The 25,098-nt window shown below is 34.2% G+C and overlaps 1 protein-coding gene across 3 annotated transcripts in view; it reads left to right on the top strand.

Annotated features, from left to right (window-relative positions):
- Positions 1-25,098, top strand: part of LRRC7 (leucine rich repeat containing 7) — a gene marked incomplete at both ends in the record, with an annotated part of 429,491 nt that overhangs the window by 237,919 nt on the left and 166,474 nt on the right. For all 3 annotated transcript variants that reach the window (XM_081308133.1, XM_081308135.1, XM_081308134.1), the window contains one exon: positions 11,501-11,564. In XM_081308133.1, the coding sequence (XP_081164259.1) occupies positions 11,501-11,564 (64 nt within the window). The remainder of the gene's footprint in view (positions 1-11,500; positions 11,565-25,098) is intronic.

The raw sequence follows: 25,098 nt of genomic DNA, 5'->3' as shown, positions 1-25,098 counted from the left end.
ATCTTTCTATTTTATTCAACAAGTATACTTTACCAGATAAATTGGAAGTATTCTTGAGAGGTCACTTGTGAGTCTCTTTTTACACAATCTCTTTTTTCCTCATATTGTGCATTAAACTTGATATATGAAATTAAAGGAAAGAAAACTTTTCCAATAAGACATCACAAAATTAGCCTAAACTTTCAAAATAATGAATATTTAAATGAAAAAAAAAGCTAAGGAAATGTTCAAAATATGTGACAACTTGATGCAAATTTTGTATTTCAAATATTTGTTCAAATAATTTAAATACTCCACAGAGGAATATCTTAATAGATAAGGATTAACAAACTTGTCTGAAAAATTAGTTCTTCACAATATTCTTCAATAAAATAGTTAGTGTTTTAATTTGTCACATATCTTCTGGGAGGATACCAGAAGCTCGTATGACATTTTTTTGTTTTTCTCAGGGGAATGTTGAATTAAAATAATGACAAATACATAAAAATCATAATTGTGACATTTTATGAAAGTGACAGATGCATCAAGATATACTGCATTATTTTCCATCACCCAGAATGTTTGCAATTGGATAAATGCTATAAAGAAATAACATGATAAGTACTTAATTTTAATAAATACAACCAGAATGACTGCATTGAAAGCAAGTATCTCTGGATGCTAGTAACATGTACTCTAATAAATGGAAGACTTCAAACAATAATAATAATAAATATTCTTAGTCCTTAATTTATTTGTCATATATTTGATCACGGGTTTGAAAACTTCAATATTCTTAGTGGTGGGGCTTATAGCCTACACCTATACATCATCCAGATATAAGATTTCAAAAACTGGTGTAGATTAGGGGTTGAGACACTATAGCTTTGAGGTAAGTGAGCACATGGTAAGTGCTCTATAAAAGTTAGCTGTTAAAATATTTCAGGAAGGGGCTGGGATGTGGCTCAAGTTGTAGCGCGCTCGTCTGGCATGCGTGCGGCCCGGGTTCGATCCTCAGCACCACATACCAACAAAGATGTGTCCGCCGAGAACTAAAAAATAAATATTAAAAATTCTCTCTCTCTCTCTCCTCTCTCACTCTCTCTAAATATATATATATATATATTTTTTTTTTTCAGGAAATCTGTCAGAGATCTAATTCAGAAATTGTCTAGGTTACTGTTTCCTAAAGTTTTCCCAAGGATTCATACGTGTTGCATGAGTTTTAAAAAATCTTAGATGGCCAGTACATTTCAGCAAAGCTTGTTATAAAAATAAAGTTAGATATCTTATTGGCAGGACTTTTCGGATAAAATCTACAAATAAATCTTTTCAAATAAATAAAATAAATAAATATTTTCAAATAAAATCTACAAATGTTTATTGTGATACTCTAACAGAGCTTAGGCTATTTGGTGTTTTTGTGATGAAAGAACATTTTGTTTTCTTTCCTGCAGGACATTTCTTAGAGTAGGAACATGCTTTGTTAGAAGTTTTTGTAGGTATTTGGGTCACATGATGAAACTGCATTCTTGTCCATCTCAGTCCAGGAGATTAGAGACCTATATGCTCCCTGAAAACACAGGCCCATGTATAATCTATGATTTTCTTTTTATCAGATTCAGAGGTTTTATCTATTCAAATGTACAATTACCTCTGAAGCCACATATGCAGGACTATTAAATTCCCATTGCAGTAACTTGGGTTTGCTGACTTGCAGGATTCTGTAAATTTTTGGCATGGGCTTAGCATTTCTGCTTTTAACTTGTCTTTCAAATATGCTCAGACACTTTCTCCAATTAAGGGATGTTCATGGCACAAGGACAGGAAAACTCTTTTTTTAAATTTCTCTTTTAGTGAAACCTAGGAAAAGAATTTTTTTTTTTTTTTTTTTTTACTTTGCTTAGTCTGTACCATGTGTAGTGGACATCTGTATTTTGTAATTTAGGCCTGCCAATTTTACAGTATAATTTTCTCCCCTTGTTAATAATTTGTCTCTTTAAATAAACCCCATATTTTAAGTATTATTTTTAACAGCATAGGTGCTAATGAGTAGAAAGCCCAGGAATTGACATACTTCAAAGATGCAACTATTGGCATACCTTATTATGAAGACATGTAATATAGTATAACAAACCATGAATAAAAATAAATTTAGTTTTTTAAAAATATTTTTTAGTTGTAGATGGACACAATACCTTTATCTTATTTATTTATCTTTATGTGGTGCTGAGGATTGAACCCAGGGCCTCAAATGTTCTAGGTAAGTACTCTACCACTGAACTACAACCCCAGCCCCTAAATTTAGTTTTTGATAGTGAATAAAATGTAATTTTCTTAATCAAATGTTTTATGTAAATTTTTTCTCCTGATTATTACTACATCTTGAAGAAATTTTCCTCATTGGAATAACTCTATGACATAGGGATTCTTATTATCATACTCATTACATCTGGGGAAACCAGGGCAAAGATATTATTTAGCTTATTCAAAGTCAAATAGGTGGTAAATTGTGGAATTAGAATTTTGGACCCACATTCTTAATTGGATTCAGGAATATCAGATTCTCATCCAAATCTGGATGCCCATTTTTATAAATTAAGCTTTATTGGAATACAGTCATGTCATTTGTTAACATATCATCTTTTGCACTAGTATGGCACAATTGAGCAGCCTCAATGGACTATGGAGTCTGAACCATTTCCTACCTGGCCTTTTACAGAAAATATTTCCTAACCTCTAACATAGACAATAATGAATCATAGAACACATACTTTTCATTAAAATATTTGTTTAAATAACAGCCAACATAAACAAAGCAGGCCAGATTCAGATGCCTGCTCATTGATGGAAAAGAGATGAAAATCCTGGGTTAACCCTGTCACTGATTTTTTATATGACATTGAATAAGTCACCAATTCTCTAGTAAGAAGTGATTATTTCCCTTTACTAAGGTCGAAGTGCATAAACCAAATGACAAAACCACAGGGCCTTTCAGGGAACCAAAGCCCAAACCAATCATGGATAGTCTGAATCCAGAATACTTGGTCTTAGCTACTTTTCACATACAATTGTGTTGCTGTGTTTCAGATATCCAGAGAAGTGAAAAAATTTTGCTTAATGATTTCACTCAATATACCTGTTGAGCTGAAATTTTTCAAACCTATTATTGGAAATAAATACAAATTTTAGGTATCCAGGGACTGATGAACTTCAGTTTTATCTGCCATTGTCTATCATTCATATTCTACCATAAGTTCACTGATGTATGTTCATTACAGTACTTGTTAAAACAGGCTATCAGGACATCTCTTTAACAAATGCTAATTAATTTTAGATGCTCAATAGAAATTGAGTAGTTCATCTTTGTAAATATTTCTGGAATTTAAACTTCTCGCTCGTAAAGCATCACTGATTTGTACCTGTTTGAATACCTTCATTTAGCAGACTTGATTTAGGAGGCATTTGTGCTATGAAAAAAAAATTGGCAATTTACTTGCTCTTGTGGAGTTTAAATCTAGCAGATGGAGGAAAACAATTAGTGAACAAGTAAATAAAAAATAAAAAACAATTTCCAGTGGTAAGTGTTAAGAGAAAATAAAACCAGGTAATATATAAAAAGTGAATGAAGGAAGGATGCATCATTTAGAATGGTGGGGGAATGATTAATCTGAGGAGGAAACACATGAGCTGAGATAAGGAAAGGAACTGGCTATGGATTTACAGGAATAACATCACAGGCCAGAGAAACAGTAATTATTAAAGCAACAATCAGTAATTTTACACATTTCCAAAATCATTACATGTACAACTACATATTGTTAAATATTATATATTATTACATATAGTCATATAATTACATATATTCATTATACATCATTCAGTACTATCACATGGTTGGTAAATATCATTTGACACAATATGTGTCACTGGAACTTCTTAAGGCTTCTCAGAAGACTAGAATTGGAACCAGAATATGATCCTGGTTTATCACTTCTTGGTATTTGTGCTAAACAACTAAAATTAGCATACTTTAATCACACATGCATACCATACCCAATGTTTATAGCATCACAGTTCACAACAATCATATTATGGGACGAGCCTACATGTCCATCAATGAATGAATGTCCAAAGAAAATTTGGGAAAATGGGTGGAACTTGAGGGCCTTATGTTAAGTAAAATAAACCGGACTTAGAGAGTCAAGATTCCTATGCTTTTCCTCATACATGGAAGCTAGAGAGGGAAAAGGAAAAGAAAGATCATCAGCTCATAGAAATTGAAGGGATGTCAGTAAAATAGATAAAAGGGCCCAGGGAGAAGTAGGAATGGAGAGAAAGAGGAAATACTGGGGGATGATTCTATTATATCATGTGCATGAACAAATATGTAACCAAAAAATCCCACCATTATATATTAATATAATACACCAATTAAAATGGAAGAAAAAAAGGACTTCTCCCTTAAGATAATTAAATGACTATATGAATGAATCTAAATAATCAACAAAATAATTAATACAGACAGATAAAAATCAAATTGTCAACAGTAGTAATGGAGAATATGCCTTGAACTTGTGACCAAGTTCTAATATTTGCTCCCTGACCTATAATGGCACTCATGTCTTCAAAGTCAAGCATTTGTGAAGTGAAATCAGGCCAAGTGGGCTTCCCATGAGGACAGAGAGAAAGGTTCCAGATCTGCATGTGCTTACTTTAAATTAAAAAGGAGTAGAGCTGAGTGCGATCCATGAATGAAGTAGGCTGGCTTGACTGACTTACGGACATGCCTTGTGGGAACTCAATGCCTTAGGAGAGTACCGAGGTAGAAAACTGGAGATAAGATGCTCGCTCTCCACAAATGCATAATGGGAGCGGACATTACACAGTGTCTGGAGGCATTTGTTGTTACAGCTGTGGGGTGCCACTAATATCTGGAGAGTAGAGGACCTACATGCTGCTGTACACCCTACAATGCAAAAGATAGTCCTCTACAACAGACCCTTACCTAAGTGTCAATCATGCCGAGGTTGAGAAGCACTACATTTCAGAAGTTTCCTTTCCAGCCTTGAATGTTGGACATTACAAACACAAATGGGAATTTTTAGTTTTTTTTCTCTTTGAACCAAAATCTTTCCCTTCTTTTGAAGATATCTATATTACATATATTATTACCTTAAATTGCAAAATCAGAAAAAAATATTATATCTCAACTGCACATATACTCTTTTGTATTTTCATTATTTCTTTGCAAATGCACAAATATATGATTCTCCAAAACCCAGCAAAAATGTTACCTCTTCTTGAAATTTTCCTAATAACTGAATTGTGAGTTGTTTCCTCTTCTGAGTTCCTATGGCAATATATACATACTCTTATCCTAACACTTATCACCCCATGAAGTAATTGTTCATTTAAAGGTAATGCCCATTTAGAAAATAAGCCCTTTACAGTAGAGGTTGTGTATGATGTGCTGAACATCCTACAGCATATGTGGCACCCCCTATAGCAAAGAATTAGCTAGCTCAAAATGTCAATAATGCCAATATTGAAAAACTCTGCATCTCAGAAATCTTTGTTACTCCAGTGCCCACACACTGCCTGCCATAAAGAAACACAAACTAGGTAAATGAATGAATACTAACAAAGAACAGTACTAACATAAAATACCATGGGTTCTATTTTATTCTCCCTGACAGTCTCACTTGTTTGTATTCTTATAAAATTATACACTTATTGCCTAAGTCCATCTAAAAGGAAAATTCAGGGACAATCTGACAGGATGATTATAGTTAGTAACTAGCACATGAACAAGAGAACCAATAGGCTATGGACTATCTAAGATCTAAAAATCTTGTGTGTAAGTGAAAACAGTTTTAAAAATGCAAAATATAAAAATATTATTGAATGGAATACTTTTAAAAACAAATAAGAATCTAATAATCTTAAAGATATAAATAATGGTTTTGGAAAGACAACTTCAGAAATGGGAGAATATGGTATAGGAGATTTAGCTTAGTAACAGGATGCTTGCGTAGCATGGGCGAGGTCTTGGGTTTAATTCTCAGCACCAGAAGAAAAAAAAACAAGAGTATAGAATATAATGATAGAATGAAACTTGTAATAGTAATTAAAACTTGATGGAAATGAGGATTATACAAGCAAAATGAAATAAATATAAAATAGAATAAAAGATATTTTAATATAATAATTTAAGCTTCAAGAAACAATTGAGAAAACTTCATGGGAAATCTGCCACTACACTCTCCTTCTGCCCTGGGGCCCCAGAACAAGCAAATTGTAAAGATGGTAAGAATCTGTGTCACAGATTTAAAATATAGTTTCCATGGATGATGTTTTGAACCAAATTTTTCAAAGACAATAGCCCAACACAAAGCTAAGAAAATAAAAAGGCTTACAGATAGCATAGAGGCTACCTCTTCTCCCTGTAGAAGGAATCAAATTTAAACTATACCAATAGAAGCCTAATAAATAATTGTTTCTTTAATACACTGTCTTCATCAGACCACATTTAGAGAGGAATTTTCAATTTGAGTGACAACTGGCCCTCGGAGATAGGAAATGTTTCAGGCTTTTGGTTCACACAGTCTGTCTCAACCAATTCTGTTATTATAGTACAAAAGCAGCCATAGATTCTATGTTAACAAATAGAGATGGCTATGTTCCAATAAAGCTTTATTTATAAAAACAGAAGTGACATATTTGACTCTGGTCCTGTTTTGGAAAATAAATATTGACAAATTTTAGTTGGGGTCTGGAAATTTCTATCATGCAAGAGATAATTTAAGACATCAATAATATTTATACTAGGAAAAAAAATTCCTATAACTAATAAAATTTGCTTCAAGACACTCAGGTACAAGATACCACTCTTTTTTTTAATTTGTTCTAATTAGTTGTACATGACAGTAGAGTGCCTTTTGACACCTTGTACACAAATGGAGCACAATTTCTCATCCCTCTGGCTGTACATGGTGCAGAGTCACTCCAGTAGTGTAATCATACATGTGTATAGGGTAATAATGTCTACTTCATTCTACCATCCTTCCCAACCCCATATTTCCACCCCTTCCCCCAATCCCCTCTACACAATCCAAAGTTCCTTCATTCTTCCCTATCCCCCACCCCCACTATGAATCAGCATCTACTTATCAGAGAAAACATTCAGCCTTTGGTTTTTTGTAATTGACTTATTTCACTTAGCATGATGTTCTCTAGTTCCATCCATTTACCTTCAAATGCCATAATTTCATTTTTATTTAAGGCTGAGTAATATTCTATTGTGTATATATACCACATTTTCTTTATCCATTCATCTGTTTTAGGGCATCTAGGTTGGTTCCATAGTTTAGCTATTGTAAATTGAGCTGCTCTAAACATTGATGTGGCTGTGTCACTGTAGTATGCTGATTTTAAGTCCTTTGGGTATAAACTGAGGAACCATTCCTTTCTTAACTTAATAAAATTAATTTTGTCTTGGTCTTCAATCACAAAGGCTGGTAACAAAAATCTATTCTCAGCTTGATATTATGTTCTCCTTGGACAACAAGATTAAATTCAGAAAATTGTGGAAGGGCTTGTCTTTAGATCATTGGTGTTCTCACTAGAATACTTGTTGCCTAAGAGTACTTGGGTAAGTCAAACAAAGTGACTTTACTGCTCCTGTGACAATTTGTCACTCACATGCCAATGTGACCCCTTGAACACCGTGGCTCCCAAGATTTTGGTGCCCATTGTTTTTGTTTGTTGCGCATATATTTCCAGAGAAAAGTTTGAGAGAATCTGCCACTCCACAATACTCCCAGAATCAGAAAAAAAAAATCTAAGGATCTCTTCATGAGACCCAGGTGTCACATAATCCCATTAATCAGAAGCACCTGTTTATTGGTGTTGATTTGGTGAGAGGTGAAGCAGATGTTTAACTTACAAAGTAGGGCAAGATTTCACAACCTTCTTTGTATTGCTGGTGGTCCCACCAAGCCCTTCTAGGCATCCCGAAACATATTTTAAGGTCTAGATGGAGAAAAGAGGCATGTATTTATGAAAAACCAACATTTCAAGAAAATGTGTGGTGAATTCCAAGTAAATCATGGAAAAGAAAGAAAACTGTTAGATAAAAAAAGACCACAGATAAGAAGGGTCACCTTTTTATTTCTCAAAACTTTATTTTCATTCAAGACTTTTACCCTTCACCCTTCACTGTTCCATGATAAGTGTTTCATATTATATTAAATATAATATTTAAAATATAATTCATTGCATACAACCAGTCTCCACATTAAATGTATTCCATTCCAATATTCCCATACTGCTACTCAATCTAGAAACTATCTTTAATATCTTCCTCTTTTTTTTGTACCAGAGATTGAATGCAAGGGTGCTCAATCACTGAATCATATCCCCAACCCTTTTTTAAATTTTATTTATTTAAAGACAGGGTCTCGCTGAGTTGCTGAGGCTGACTTTGAACTTGCAATCCTCCTTCCTCAGCAACCCAAGTCTCTGGAATTACAGGCATGTGCCACTGCACCTGGCTCTTCCTCTTTTTAATGTCCTACATTTAGTCATCATAATGACTCAAGTATGTCTTTCTCCAAAGTATCTCTCATATCTGTTAGCATGTTAACCATTTTTCCATTGCCTATTTCCTGTTTCAGTTTTCTCCCACATGAACTTATATGGCCTCATTGCTCATACATCCTCTGACATTTCCCACATCATTCCAAGATGCCAAAGTGAGCTTTCTGAAACACAAATATGATACCTCTTCCCTACCTGAATATTAAAGGCTTTTATTTCCTTCAAAGTAAAACTCAAACTCTTTGGCTTGGCATATAAAATGACCTCATGATCTGGCCTTTGCTGACATCTCTTTTTTTTATTTCTTACTACTTTCTGATTATTTCTTGCTGATTTTTATTTCTTACTATATTTACCAGCCCATAGTTTTTTGGATGGGCCATCATCTCTTTCAAGTCCCCTCAATGATATTTTACCCTGAAATGACCATGTCTCCTGACTCTTGTGAAACTTGATCAACTACTCCAAAATGAAGCCTCATTAAAGCCTACTATTTCCTTCTCCCATAAGGCAGAAAATGTACCTCTCCTAGTGTTCTCTAGCAACCTAAGAGCCTTATTAGCCTCTTCATAATAGGAACAATGCCTTAGACTTGGAAAGTAATTTAAAAATCATATTTATACTATCAAATATGTAATATTGAGAGATTAATAGGTAAAGGCATGTAAAATAGAAAAAAAATTAGTAAAAGATTTACACTTGGAAAACTGATCTCAAAATCTATACTAATCTCCATGTTCAGTCGGGTGGTCAGTTCTCTCATCCATCAGCAACTTGTCATTTTTTGTTACTTCATCCACTTCCAAGTGTTTTCATTATTTGGCTTCAAAGACTTCACACTCTTCTAATACTTATTCTATGACCCCAGTTTCTTCTCAATCTTCTTTGTTGACAAATCCTCATGTCCTCTTAAACCTATCATCTTCCCATCTACACTCATTACCTTGGTGATCTCATATTTTCAAGACTTTATATTGCCATCCATGTGCTACCAAGATCAATTTATCTATCTCTTCTGGACTCCTCCCTGAACTGCAGACTTGTTTGACATCTCTAACTGATTGCACAACAGAATTTCTAATTTAAATTTTCAAAACTGAACCTCCAACCTCAAGTAGTCACAACCTGAGTTCACCTGATCTCCATCAGTCAATTGCATCTCCATTCTTACAGTTGTTCAACCATGACATGCTTTTACTCACCTTGACCCTTCTTTATGTCACTTCACATGGTCAATCCATCAGCAACATGGCTCCAATCTTACCTATATCCAGAATCCAACCACTTCTCAGCATTTCCACTGCGACCACCCTGGCTCAACTCACCATCACCTTTCAGTTGGCTTACTACATTAACCTCCTATTTGATTCTGTTTCTACCTTTGTTCTCAGTCTATTTACAAGCCTGCAATTACAAATATCCTTTTAAAACAAATCACTTCTTTCATCCAAACCTTTGAGTGACCCTCCATCTTACTCAGAATCAAAGCCAAATCTCAGGAATGAACTTCAAAACTGCATGATCTAAATAGAAGTGTTACATGCTAATGATTTTTCAAAATGTTTTCACATTTAAAATGTGATTAATTTTCTCTATTATAAATGTCTACAGTACAAAAATAAAAGCAAATATTTCAAGTTTTTAAAAAACTGCATAATCCAACTCCCCAGTACATCATCTCCTTATTCTCCCTTGCCTACTCTTGTTCAGTCAAACTGGTCTCTAGGATACCTTCTAGAAAGCAGCATGTCTCTGCTTTAGAATTTTCCTATTAGCATGCTTCTTCATTTCCTTTAAGCTTTGACTCAAATTTCATCATCTTGATAAAGCCTTACCTGATCACTCTATTAAAAATAAAATCCCATATGAATTCTCCCTATTCATCTCTTCCACTTGTTTTTTTTAAAGTACTTATAACCACCTAATGTAATATTATAGTTTACTTAATTATTTTGTTTACTGACATTCTTCTCCTACCAGATATAAAGTCCTTGGGGCAGGAATTTTTACCCATTTGTTCACTGCTATACCCCAGTTGGACATAATCTCCAAATAAGAGTTGCCAAGTGAAGAAACAATTCACACATATTTAGCACTTTTGAGTGCCTGACAGTGATTGGATTGCAGTAGTATTTCACTTAATGTTCATCCACTTTAAAGACTAAGAAATTAAAATTTCGAGTATTTGATTCTATGATGCTTCATGCGTTTCTGTATAGGTAGGACTTATGACAGCTTTCTGGGGGCTTGGGGAGATAAAACCTTTCAGGAAAATGCCCTCTTTTTTATGTTGTATTTTTACTTGAGATTGGTTTGAGAAATGATGAATGAATATGGAGGAGTATGCCAAGGATCCCAACCTTTGACACAAACTCTTGCCCAGCGTTTTATAATTATTCAGAGCTGTTGCAGCATGAAGTCAATATTTTTAGGAGCCAACACATGCAATTTGTCTGCAATGAAAACTCACTTAAAAGAATTGAAAGTGACAAGACTGATGATAAAATTGTGTCACATTGTAGAGTTTGTTTTATAATGCTTTGCTAAGATTGAGTTCATCCATTAGTTCTTCAAATTTTGCTGATTCTTTAAAAAGCATAGACATTGGGTCCCCACCATATACTTCCTGCTGGCATAGATATTTAACAAACTTCCCAGGCTTTTATTAAGTGTCATCCCTGCACTTAAATCATACAGTGGTATTTAGGAACTAATGCTATAGATTGTGATAAATTGCTAAAAGTTTTCAGCCGGAATTTTGCATACATTCTGTATATTTGCAACTTATATCTGGTTGAAGAATACTGCATTTTTATGTACTATACAACTAGGTAAATCTGACAAAAGAATGGCTGGAATGTTTTTCAGAATAATGTGTCATATGCTGCCTCACAACAGTATTTTTCTCTATCTGTTATAGGTCAATGCACAAACTGGCCCAGTTGGAAAGACTTGACTTAGGCAATAATGAATTCAGTGAGCTGGTAAGCAAATGCATTTTCTAAACTTGATAAATACACTCCAGGAGATTATTTCTTTTTCACTGTCTTTGTAACCCCAGGTATTAAAACATTGAGTGCACATTTGCATTTGCTAAATATATAAAATAAAATATGAGAGTTAAAGTGATTGTATAGTAAGCCTATATATTAGGTTACACCAAAAAATTATTGGGGTTGAAACAGAAGCATATTATTAGTTTTAAACAACAACTGGGTGGCAGGCACCAGTTTAAGTGTTTTACATATATTACCCCATTTAATCCTGATTTGACATGTTGCCATTTTTAACTTTATGGAAATGAGCTCAAGATGGTCACTGACATATATAGCTATTATATGGCTGAACAGAGATTAAATTGAGACTTGATCATCCCTGAAGTTCAAACCTGAAACATTTTTTCCCTTAGAGGTTGCTTGGTAGCATGACATGAGAAATGGGAGTCACCAAGGACATGGTATTTCCAGTTGCACTGAAATGTCTTAAAACCTCACTGCCAGCAAGATTGCTTACTCCTTTCAAGCTTCATTTTCTTTAAAATATGTGTGGAGTTCAATATCTCAAGTACAAATTAGAAGAAAGCACAAATAGTTCTTTGTAATTCTTCCTCTTGAATATTTTCAAATCTCAAAAATTAAAATTATCTAAAGTGTATTTTAACTATTCTTATTTGTTGTTTTTAGACATATATGATAATGGGGTGTATTTTGAGTATTATACATACATGGGGTACAACCCATTAAAATTTTGATCTTATCGTTGAACATGATATGGAGTTACACTGGTTGTGTATTCATATATACACAGAGGAAAGTTATATCCAATTCATTCTACTGTCTTTCCTATACACATTGCCCCTCCCTTCCCTTCCATCTCCCTAATCCAATGAACTTCTATACTTCCCCTTCTTACCCTCCCTTGTTATGGGTTAGCATCTGCATATCAAAGAGAACATTTGACCCTTGATTTGGGGAGGACTGACTTATTTCACTTAGTATTATAGTCTCTAGTTCCATCCATTTACTGGCAAATACCATAATTTCATCCTTCTTTATGGCTGAATAATATACCATTGTGTATATATACCACATTTGCTTTATCCATTCATCTGTTGGAGACTACCTACATTGATTCCAAATCTTGGCTACTGTGAATAGAGCTTCTATAAACATTGATGTGGCTGCATCACTGTGTTATGCTGATTTTAAGTCCTTCGGGTATAAGCCGAGGAGTAGGATAACTGGATCAAATGGTGGTTCCATTCCAAGTTTTCTGAGGCATCTCCATACTGCTTTCCACAGTGGTTGCACCAATTTACAGTCTCACTAGCAGTGTATGAGTGAACCTCTTTCCCCACATCCTCGCCAACATTTATTATTAAGTAATAATTGTCATTAATAATTATTAAGTAATAATTATTGATAATTGCCATTCTGACTCTAATTGCTAGTGATATTGAACATTTTTTCACATATTTGTTGACCCATCATATTTCTTCTTTTGTGAAATGCCTGTTCAGTTCCTTTGCCCATTGGTTGATTGGGTTATTTGATGTGTTTTTGTTTTTTGTGGGTTTTTTTTTTTTTTTGGTGTTAAGCTTTTTGAGTGGAACTTTACATTTCTAATATAACTCACTCTCTTAATAATCATATGTGTGGAACTGGCCATTGTTTCTCTGATGATAACAACTTGTAATGAGAAAATAAGAGATTTTTTTTCTGGCAAGAAACAGTGTCATGCAAAGAAGGGCTCAGATTCCATTCTAAAGTTAGATGTGAACAACTCAAGAGACTATCAACAGGTGATTCATTGAATATGACCTGGAAAAGAGACAATGTGGAGAAAAGAGGACTACAACTTAAAAACTTTGAGAGCCATTGAGAATGGAAGTTAATTGAGAAAGAATATAAATATAAGTAAGGTTTAAAGTAAAAATATCTACTTATGGATACCTTTGTTATAACAAAAACTTATAATAACGGGAATTATCTTATGTTTCTAACAACAGTGATTACCACAAGATAGTAGATAAAGTTCTAGGAACATAACAGCTACTTAGAGTTATTTTTTGATTAACTCTTTATTGGATTGTTTTACTCAATATGAAATTAATAAATGTCCATTTAAGAAAATTTAGAAAGTTAAAATTGTAAAAACAATAGTAAAAGTCAGCCATGATCCCATACCCATATATAACCATTATAAATATTTTTTTGGTATATTTTCTCCCTGCCCCTATTTCTTATCATGAAGTCAAATGAGTATTATTTGGGGTCAGGTCAAATGTGTGACTCTTTATTGGCTGTCAGGGGCCAAAAGCCTTGTGGTAGGTATAGTTTCCAATAGATGTATGCAATGAATTAAAAGTCCACTACTGATCCTGAACTGGTAGAGGAAATAATGGAGACTTTACAAGCAAATCGCTATGAGTGAAAAACATACAAGAAATTGGAACAAGTTGACAGCAGAGCATGAGAGACAAAGGGATCAGTGTTACCCAGAGATGAAGCAAGGCCACTCTGACCATCCTTCTAATACAGCTCCAGCCCCCAGCTCCCATCTCCCAGCCTCCTGACCTGCCTCTCCCCTCCCTCCCTGCACTGTAAAGGCAAGGGTTAATATGTAAAAAAAAATGTCATTTTGAGCCATCAACAACTCTGCTAAGGGAATCTTCATCAAGAGTCAGTCGTAAGAAGCAAAGTAAGCTTCTCTGCAAGCCAGAAAGATAGAAGAGGAGACTAATAGCAGATTGGGATGTGACCTACACATGTTTTAGAGTCATTTGAGCAGTCAAGTGGGCAAGAGTGGAGTGGGCAATGGGCCACAAGAAAGGGAGAGAGGGATTACAGTGATCACTAGAGAAGCATCTCCCCTTATTTGGGAATGTTCCTTGTCTCCACTCCTCTACCCCTTACAAAGGGACTCCTGAAACAGAATTGATTGAGAAGGATCCTAGGAAAGTCCTGATCTCCTGATCCTGTGCTATTCAAGCAAGAAGAAGGTCAGACGAATATGATCTGAAATTTCACTATAAATATGGCATAACTTATACTGGTTATCTGTGTCTACATAGATGTTTCTGAGTACCAAATTGCAATCATAGTGTGCATTGTTATTGAACTCAGATAGATTCCCTACAGGCACTATAATTCACAAGCTTTCTTTGTAGCTAAATTAGGAAGACTGTCAAACAATAGCTACAAAATAGTGAATTAAAAATCTGATTTAAGAGAAAAAAATCAGAATCTTGATATTTTATTATATCACATTTTATGCATACAAAATAATATGCATAACAAATGTTTAAGTTACAGAGCATAATAAAATGAACCCTGTGAAGCCACCACCCTATTCATATGAATCAGAACATTGCCCATCCTGTGCAGCCAACTCTATGCTTTTCCCCAGGCCCATCATTCTGTTTTTATCCCAAGAGGTAATTACAATTTCAAATTTCTAAAAATATTCTCTTGCTTTATCTCCAGTGGTAACTATAGTCCTGAATTTTGTGTAACATTCTCTTGCTACATTTACCCCTTTGTTTGTATTCCTAAGTGTTATACTATTGTACTTTTCTTTTTCTTGTTTCTATAAATGTGACGATACCACAACTATTTACCCCTCCTTGTCTTCCTGGAAAGTCCCTTTGTCCACTTGTTATTACAGTGTTGTTATGTGTACTGTCATGAGAATTAATCTAAAGCACAGGTTTAGAAGTGGCGTTTCTTCATTATTAGTTATCAATATATTCATCTTTAAAAATAATGCTTTTGTGTTTTTTTTTTCAAAATAGTTGCACTCATTTACCAGGAACATGGAAGAATTATCATACATCATACACTTGATATTATTGGGCTCTTTATTTTTGTCAATATAACGGCTGCAAAATGGCATCTCCTTCTGGGCTTCATTTGCATATCCCCAATTTCTAATGAGACATGATTTTTCTGTCTGTTATTGGCAGTTTGTGTAGCCTCTTCCATCAAATGCCTGTATATGTATTTTTGCCCATTTTTCTTTTTTAAATATTTTTATTAGTTATTGATGGACCTTTATTAATTTATTTGTTTGTTTGTGGTGCTGAGAATCGAACCCAGGGCCTCACACATGCTAGGCAAGCTCTCTACCACTGAGCCCCAGCCCCAGCCCCTTTGCCCACTTTTCTATTGGTTATCTTTCTTTCTTTTTCTTTTTGGCTGATAGAGACTTTATACTCTCATAAAAGAGCATGTATTCCACCCATATTATAGATACTAATCCTTTATTGGTTAAAAGTACTATAGATATCTCCTCTCAGCCTCTGGAGGGTCTTTTTGATTTCTACATCCTCTATTTTCATGAACAGAAGTCATTGATTATAACACAATGAAGTGTACAATTTGTGTGTGTCTATCATATTTTGTGTCTTGCTTAAGAAATGATTTTTCCCCAAAATCAGAAATATTTTTGTGTGTTTTTTGTAATAAAAATTTTGAAGATTTCATTTTTTACAGCAAGTATTTTTCCATGTGGGTTTAAATTTTACATTCTGCCTCCTATTTTTGCTAAACAAATTCTGTTTTCCAAGTGACATTTATTAAATAGTTCTTTCTTTCCACATAAATATGGCTGTCACCTCTTAATAAAATATGACTTCTTTTTGTCTTCATTAGTCAGTTTACTGTCTGAGTACCAAAACCATAAATTAGTACAAAAAAAAATCTATTTTGTTTTCTGATAATACAAGTTTTAGAAGTGGCATTTCTAAATGAACCTTCATATGAGTTTTAGAATTAGTCTTAAGTCTCTCAAAAAGAAAGATAAAATGTTAGCATTTGACTATAAGTGCACCAACTGTAATGCAAATTTTTATTGGATTGACAATAGAAAACTGAAATTTTATGGTGCTGAATCTTTTCATGCATCAACATGATATATATCAATTTATTGGTCCATTGTTATATCTTTTTGCTAAGTTTTATGACTTTCTTCAAAAAGATGTCTTGTATATTTTTAGTTTATGGCTTACCTTTTATTGTAGTTATAAATGTACTTTTTCAAAAACTAGCTTCCAACTATTTGTTGCAAGTACACAGCAATCCATTTGATTTTTGTTTTTTGACATGAATCTAGCCTTTGGCAAAACTCAATAATATGAATAATTTGCCTGCAAATTCTTAGGAATTTCTATGTAGCTAATCCAATGGTCTATGAAAAATCACCATTTGCTTTCTTGCTCCTCAATTTTTAAACCCTTTCTCTGTATTTTATTAAGATAACACTTTCTCTTATTTTTACTTATTTATTTTTTAAGAACAATTTTTCTATTGTAATCAGTTAATGGCATGGATTTCATAGAAAGGATTTCTGATGTTAAACTACTTTTCCATTTCTAAAATAAATACAAAATTATCTTTATAGGACCACAATCATGACCTTCTATCTAAACTTTCATCTGAGCTGGTAATAAATTTTCTGAGACTTGATAATTTATAAGCCATGAAAATCTGTTTCTTCAACTCTGGGGTCTGGAAGCCCAAGGTGCAGATGTGGCATCTGAGAGGCTCATCTCCCTCCTTCTTTGTTTCTGTGTCTTGACTGATGGAAGGCAGAGGGGCAAGGGAGGCAAACTCCCTCCCCAGCCTTTTTTATAAGGTTATTAATCTACCCAGAAAAGCAGAGTCCTTGTGGCTTAATCACTTCCCCAAAAGCACACTTTAATACCACCACAATGAAAATTAAATTTTAACATGAATTTTGGAGAAGATACTTAGTAAAACCCTCTCATAAATTGTTCAGTTCAACCCTGCTTGGGATTTTTTTTTAAAGATTTGTGCCCATGAATGAAATTCGTGTACATTATTCTTGCACACTTTAGCTTCTTCTTAGTCACCAATTTTGGAAAATTATCAGATTTTATCTGTTCAAATAATTGCCTTTTATGTTTGTTCTCACCACTGCTGGAATTCAAATTAACTATGAGTATGGTGTCATAAGTATTTAAGAAACACTAGCTACCTTTGTTCATCATTTTATACATTTTTCATGAAAGCATGATCAGCTAATGAGTGATTTTTAAATATTTATTTCATTTCCTTAAAGAGAATCTTTCTGCCTCTCTGCATAAAATTATCCAGTAGTCATTATCCAGAATTTGAGAACACACAGGTAAGATCATTGTGAGAGTAATTTCAACATTTCTGAACTATTTATTATGCCACTTACTAATACATCTAAATTACAGGTCACTGAAGTTCAGATTAAAGAACAAAGCATGATTTTTTAAAAACAAAGTGCCTAAGTGATAGCCTGGCATGTGTGCGGCCCAGGTTCGATCCTCAGCACCACATGCCAACAAAGATGTTGTGTCCGCCGAGAACTAAAAAATAAATATTAAAAATTCTCTCTCTCTCTCTCTCTCTCTCTCTCTCTCTCTCTCTCTCTCTCTCTCCTCTCCTCTCCTCTCCTCTCCTCTCCTCTCCTCTCCTCTCCTCTCCTCTCCTCTCTCACTCTCTCTTTAAAAAAAATTTATAAATATATATATATATATATATATATATATATATATGTCAAGAAAGTGAAAAATATTCTATGTGTAAAAAGGAAAACAGCATTCAATTTTTTAAACACAATGCAGAGATCGACTAGATTTATAAATGCAGAGAATTCATCAGGAAATGAATAGCATAATTTTAACTCACTTTCAAGACAGTGTGACAGGCAGCCTTTAAAAACATTTTATAAATTCAGTCATCCATGGATATTTTAGAAGATTTGTATTTTATACAACTTCTTTATAAAAAAAGCTTTAAAATATTCTAGAATCAATCACCATTTAAATATTTAATAAGGCTACAGATTACAATAGGAAGAATTTTTAGTCTCAATATTCAGATAGGATTTGGTTTCTTTTTTTAATATTTATTCTTTAGTTGTAGTTGGACAAAATATCTTTATTTATTTATTTTTATGTGGTGTTGGGGATCGAACCCAGGGTCTCACCTGTACTAGGCGAGTGCTCTACCACTGAGCCACAACCCCAGCCCAGGATTTGGTTTCCAAAATGTTTTTTCTCACTTGGTTTTATAAAGACAAGTGAAACTTTCAAAGAAATAAACAGTAATTCTTTTTTTAATTTTTATTATTAGTTGTTCAAGACATTACATAGTTCTTGACATATCATGTTTCATACATTTGATTCAAGTGGGTTATGAACTCCCATTTTTACCCCATATACAGATTGCAGAATCACATCAGTTACACATCCACGTTTTTACATACTGCCATACTAGTGTCTGTTGTATTCTGTTGCCTTTCCTATCCTCTACTATCCCACCTCCCCTCCCCTCCCATCTTCTCTCTCTACCCCATCTACTGTAATTCATTTCTCTCCTTGTTTTTTTTCCCTTTCCCCTCACTTCCTCTTATATGTAATTTTGTATAACAATCTTGAAATGGAGATACTCCAAATGATCTAACTGAAAAGAAATGACAGTGGTTATATAGATAATCCGTTCAGGCTTCATAAGGAAAAGAAATGTGTTTTCATAGAAATATAACACACTTGACTACTTATGCTAGAGTTTTAACTTGTAATTGAAATTGATTAGCATTAAATTAACCTAACTTTATTAAAAGCATAGCAGTGAATTATCTCACCTACCTAGTTTACCCTAGGTGTGCTCATCTTAACTAACTAAGATGCAAATATGGATGAGGCAAGCATTATTTGCATATCCAGTAGTTTCCTTTATTAGTAATTAGTAATAGTTTTGGAAAACCTGCTCCCCAAATTTTTTCAATTATTCTTCAATTAAAGTTTATTTAAAAAAAACACATAAAATAGAATTTGCCATTATATAACTGGTTATTCTATTTTCAAGGAAAATATTTGAAACAACCTAATTTACTAACTCCTTTATTTTCCTCAATTTGTAAAACAACTAAGGCCACAGATTGTATATATGTCTCAGACATTTTCAGAAATTTTTACTTCAGTGAACTTTTCCATCACCATGATCAAAATGCACAGCAAGAACAACTTAAAAGAGGAAAAATTTATTTGGAACTCATAGTGTCAGAGGTCTCAGTCCATAGACAGCTGACTCCATTGCTCTGGGCCCAAATAAGACAACATAACATGAGGAGAGGACCCAGTGAAGGAAAACTGCTCCGCTCTGCTCATTGAAGGGTCAGAAAGCAGAAAGAGAGGAAGGAGGAAAAACCACAGGAGAGATTGACTCTTCCAGGGCATGCCCCCAGTGACCTACTTCCTTCAACCACACTCCACATGCCTGCAGTTACTCTCCAGATATTCCATTTGAACTCAGATGGGCTGATTAGGTTACAACTCTCATAATCTAATCATTTTACTTCTTACTACTCCTGCATTAATGTGAGCTTTGAAGGGATACTTGTGTTCAAACCATACCAGTTATTAATATATCAAGAGAAACTTGAGAACTGAAACTTATTTCTAAAGTTATTGCAGATGCATCGATTTCTGGATTAGTCAGGGGTCTGTCAAAGGATAGAAACTATATGAATTGCTTCCCAAAGAAAGTTTATTTTAAAGAATGATTAATGGTGTACTAGAGAACTGAAAGGGCAAAAAAAGAGATAACAAAATGTCACAGAGGTAATAGCTCTGTGAAGCAGCTAATGCCTCTAGGGTGGGAATGAAGGAAGAAGGTGATTAAAGAATTATGAGAACATGAAACTGGGGCTGTCACGAGGAGCGTCCACCAGCTGTGCTCGTATCCCAGAGAGGGCATGAGGAGGCTAATTCTAGCTGTGTAGAAATCTATGAACTGGAAACAACTGCTGTTGCTGATGTTCAGTGTCACTACAGGGTGAAGACGTGTGGCCTGTGAGATGCTAAGAGGATCAGAAAGTGAATAGAAAGAGAAAGTCCTTCCTCTCTCCAGTATCCAGTCTCTCTCTAATATGTCCTATTGTCAGAGCCCAACATGAAGACACCTGTTAAAAAAGAAATGTGTTTCACCCCAGAATTACAACATACAGTGTTGAAGAGTGAACTTACATCTGAAAGGCAACAGTTTAATAAACAGAAAATGAGTATTGTATCCTAAAAATAATAGATAAATGTTTATTTTCCTGACTCAATTTTGGCATTATTTTCTCCATAAAAATTTCCATGCACCTAGTAAAATCCCAGCTCCTGATAGGCTCTTGGTAAATGTTTTTGAGAAAATAAATGAATGAATCATTTTATTTTAAAAGGGAACAGTTCAATCAGTTTTAATCATCAGAATCATGCCATTATAAGTAGAATTTTTTAATTCAAACTAAATGGTAATAGAGTAAAGGAAAATACTTTATCTGAAAAGCAATCATTCCACAATAAGTTGTCTTTTGAGGAATCAATCTCATTTCACTTTGAGATATACTTCCAAATTGGTTTCTTGATGAATCTTTGAAATGCAAAAATTGGAATTGTGACCAATGCAATCATCACACATACCTACATAAATTTATATCCCCATAACTCTGGAATTTGAAAAGAATCCTTGATGAGTCATTCAATTAAAACACATTTTCTGACTGAAAATAATTGCAGAGATATTTCTTTCAGAGGAGGACCAAATGGAGGTCACCACTTGCTCCAAAGCAGCGCCTGTTGACCTAGGAATTTAACAAGTGCCTGCTGTCACACAAGGAAAAAACTGCATTTTCTTGTTTTCCAACTTTCCCTTTCCTACCAATAAAATAAGTCATCTTTACATCTGTTTTCCAAAGAAGTCATTTTTCCCTCATTGCAATAGCATACCTTATTTCAATACCATGACTGGTCACTATGAATGAAATTTATTAGCTCCATTTATGTTTCTGCAAATGAATTTTTCTGAGAATGATATATTATCTCTATATATTCGAAGTCTCTAGTGTGCCCATCTACAGTTTCTACTAGAGAAATTAAAGGAAAAAACATATTTCCTAATGGAACAAATAAGAGTTCGAATTTATAATCAAATTTTACAAAGAAAACAGAAGTATTATGCAATCGTGGAATAAACCCAAAAGAACATTCTTCTACTGTGAATAACAGCTGTGAATTACTAAAAAAAAAAAACTAATAACAAAATTGTATTTAAAGTAAATCAGATTCAAACTTAAATCTCCCTCATTTATATGCTAAAATGTAGTACGGATGTGTTATAAAAATTAAATTAATAACAAAGCTACTTGATTTCAGATTTCACAATAAACTAAAACTAAAAGAAAGCAAAACTGCTAAAGAGAAATAGCAAAATAAAAGGTAATGGGGAGTGGGTTTAATTAGTTAGGATGGGCAGGGAAGCCTCCTTCAAAAGTGACATTTTAGTAAAAATCTAGAGTTGATGAGGAAGTGACATGTAGATGTGCAGGTAGAAGATTATTCTCTGCAGAAGGAAAAGCAAGCACATCTCCAGAGAGGGAGCAGCAGGAAGACTGGAAGGCACAGTAGACTAAGGGAGAGGACAGTAAATGAGTTAATTTGTGGACAGGGAGACTCTGTAAGATATTTTAAGGATTTAGGCATTTTGAGTAAAATTGGAAGTTCTTTGGAAGGTTTTAAATAAGTAGATCCTTGATCTAACTTTCATTACATATGTCATATTATGACATATGGGTGAGGTCATGTCACATTCAATAATTACATTTTATTACCAGGATCACTTCAACTGCTGTGTTGAAAGTAAATAGAAAAAGGTTTCATGGAAGAAGGGTGTCCAGGTGGATTCAGGGAAGTCAGTAGGAAGGTATTGCAATAATCTAGGCAAAAACAGTAGTGTCTTGGGTTGGGGTAGGAATCATAGAGAGGATAAGGAGTTGATTTCTTGGTAAATTTTAAAGATATAGCCAGAAGATCCAGTGAGATCTGAACTTTATAAATATAAAGTATACCCTCTTTCAGAAAGTAATCAGAATTATTATTTGGGAATACATAATTGGGAATAAAAGTGAGTGTTCATTCAGAATGAAAAAAGAAACTCAAAAAAAAAAAGAACAAAAACAAAATATAATTTCAAAAGATGACAAGTGACACAACCATCACAAAATCCAGGCACTTAACATGATAGTACACGTATAATGCTTTCTCCTACATTTTGGTTTCATATTCTTTGACAACCTTTGCACATGACAAATATTTTGTAATATAATTTTCTGTAGAGATAAAAACAATCCAGTCTGTCCTCCAACATCATCTTCATTAGTCATAGTTTGGAAATTCAGCTGTATGATTTTTCACTGATAACCTTGTAAAAATTTAGGATTGCTGTCAGATTTGGGGTAACCTCCATATGTTTCATGCCTTGTTTCTCCTCCATCTATATACATCTGGTGTCAGGAACCAGACTTGAACATGTCCTCTGTCCCCACACCTTCATGCAACAGTCAGCTAGGCTCACTACTGTAGCAATAGGAGTCTTTCCAGAAACCACTTCTAAGTCAAATAACTAGCACCAAGTTAAATATGTGCAGAAATTATTTACAAACCACATAAATATATTCCACCAAATCTGTTTTAAAGGTCTTTCCATGCAACTTCCTTTCAGCCAGTACCCCAAAGTGCCTGTGGCCATTTTATCACATGCGACGTTAGAGAAATTGCAACAAGAGGGAGTCAGGATGGAAATTATAATTAAACTTCTTACTTTTATGCAGCATTTCAGGCCTAAACATATTCCTGTTACTTTCCAATTACTGAATTGTAACAAATTACCATGAATTTAGTGAATTAAAAGCAATACAGAATTACTATCTTAGAGTTCTAGAAGTCCTAAAATCAAGGTGTCATTAGGGCTTTACTCCTTCCACAGGATGTGGGGGAAAACCCATTTCCTCTCTTTGCCCAGCTTCTGGGGCAACCTGTGTTCCTTAGCTCGTGATCCCTCCTTGCATCACTTTTTCTCTGCCTCTGTCATCACATCTTTCCTACCTTCGCTGACCCTCCTGTCTCTAATAAGCTCCCTTGTGGTTAAATTGGGCCCCTTCATATAATACAAGATAATTTCTCCATCTCAATATCCTTAAAATAATTGCAACCTGTCATACTTATTTTCTGTGTAAGATAATATATTCATATGTTCTGGGGATTAAAATATGGGCATCTTTGGTAAGCCATTATTCAGTCTTCAATAATGCCTGAGAGAATTGAAACCCTAAGTCCATACAAAACCTTTCCCACAACTGTATATAACAACGTTATTGAAAACAGGCAAACAGTGGAAACAATCCAAATGTCCACAGATGGATAAATGGATGAACATAATGTGATGTGACATCAGTAAAATGGGATAGTGTTCAGCAACAAAAATGAAGGACTGGCATGAGCTGCAACATGCACAAACCCTGAAAGCATTATCCTAACTGAAAGAAGCCAGAAACAGAAGGCCATGTATTATATGATACAGAAGGCCATTTATCCAAAAATCCAGAGGTGGACAAATCCACAGTGACAGGACAAAGATTGGTGCTTGCTGAGGGATGAAGGGAGAAGAGGATAGGGAAAAGGAGTATGGATTTTGTGGAAAATGAAAGTATAGTGGAATTAGATACTGGTAATGATTGATAACTATGTGAACAGCTAAAAAGAGTTATGTTATGTAAGGATGAAGTTTATGGTATGTGAATTATATTTTAATTTTTTAAATCTTAAAATCTTACAGGAGTGTGCCAAGTAACATGCTGGTCAACAACAGACAATGTATATGTTAGTGTTCCCATAAGATTATAATAGAGCTAAAAAATTTCCATTACCTAGTATTTTTACTGTACCTTTTCTGTGTTTGGATACAGATATACTTACTGTTGTGTCACAACTGCCTACTGTGTTCAATATAATAACACACTGCATAGATTCATATCTTAGGAGCAATGAATAATATCATATATAACCTAGGTGTGTACTCAGCATCCCATTTATGTTAGTGGAAGTACATGCTATGATATTCACACGATCACCAGTGACTTGCCTCAAAACATACCTCTTTTGTTAAGAAATGCGTGATTGCACTTACTTTTGTAAATTTTACAAAAACATATGGCCATTTGAATGCTTTGCCAGGCTACCTCCCAGAATTTGCAAAGCTGTTCATGTAAATAAGGAGCCTTAAATCTTAAGCTTCAGGAATTTCAAGGTAAACCTGCTTCTAGGTAGAAGCAACAGGATTTGTGGGCAGATGGGGTATCAGAAATGAAAAGGAGAGTAGTTAAGGATGACTTCAAGAATTGACACCCATGCAATCAAAAGATAAAATTTCTAGTTCTAATAAACTGTAACAGATTAACTTTGTTCCATGTTTATGTTTGTTATCATGATAAAAGAAAAACACACACATAGCATGAGATCTACCCTATTTCTATATGTACATTACAGAATTGTTAAGAAGAAGCACAACATTTTTCGGTAGATCTCTAGAATTTTTCATCTTGCATGATTGAAACTTAATATTCATTGAACAGCAACTCCCCACTTTCCTTTCCCCCAGACCCTGGGATCAACACTCCATTTTCTCCTACTATAGATTTCAC

Source organism: Spermophilus citellus, assembly GCF_964194105.1.
Source record: "Spermophilus citellus genome assembly, chromosome: 9".
In the NCBI taxonomy this organism is placed as follows: domain Eukaryota; kingdom Metazoa; phylum Chordata; class Mammalia; order Rodentia; family Sciuridae; genus Spermophilus; species Spermophilus citellus.
Note: the sequence above shows the minus strand (reverse complement) of the source record. Positions and strands in the feature narration are given on the sequence as shown.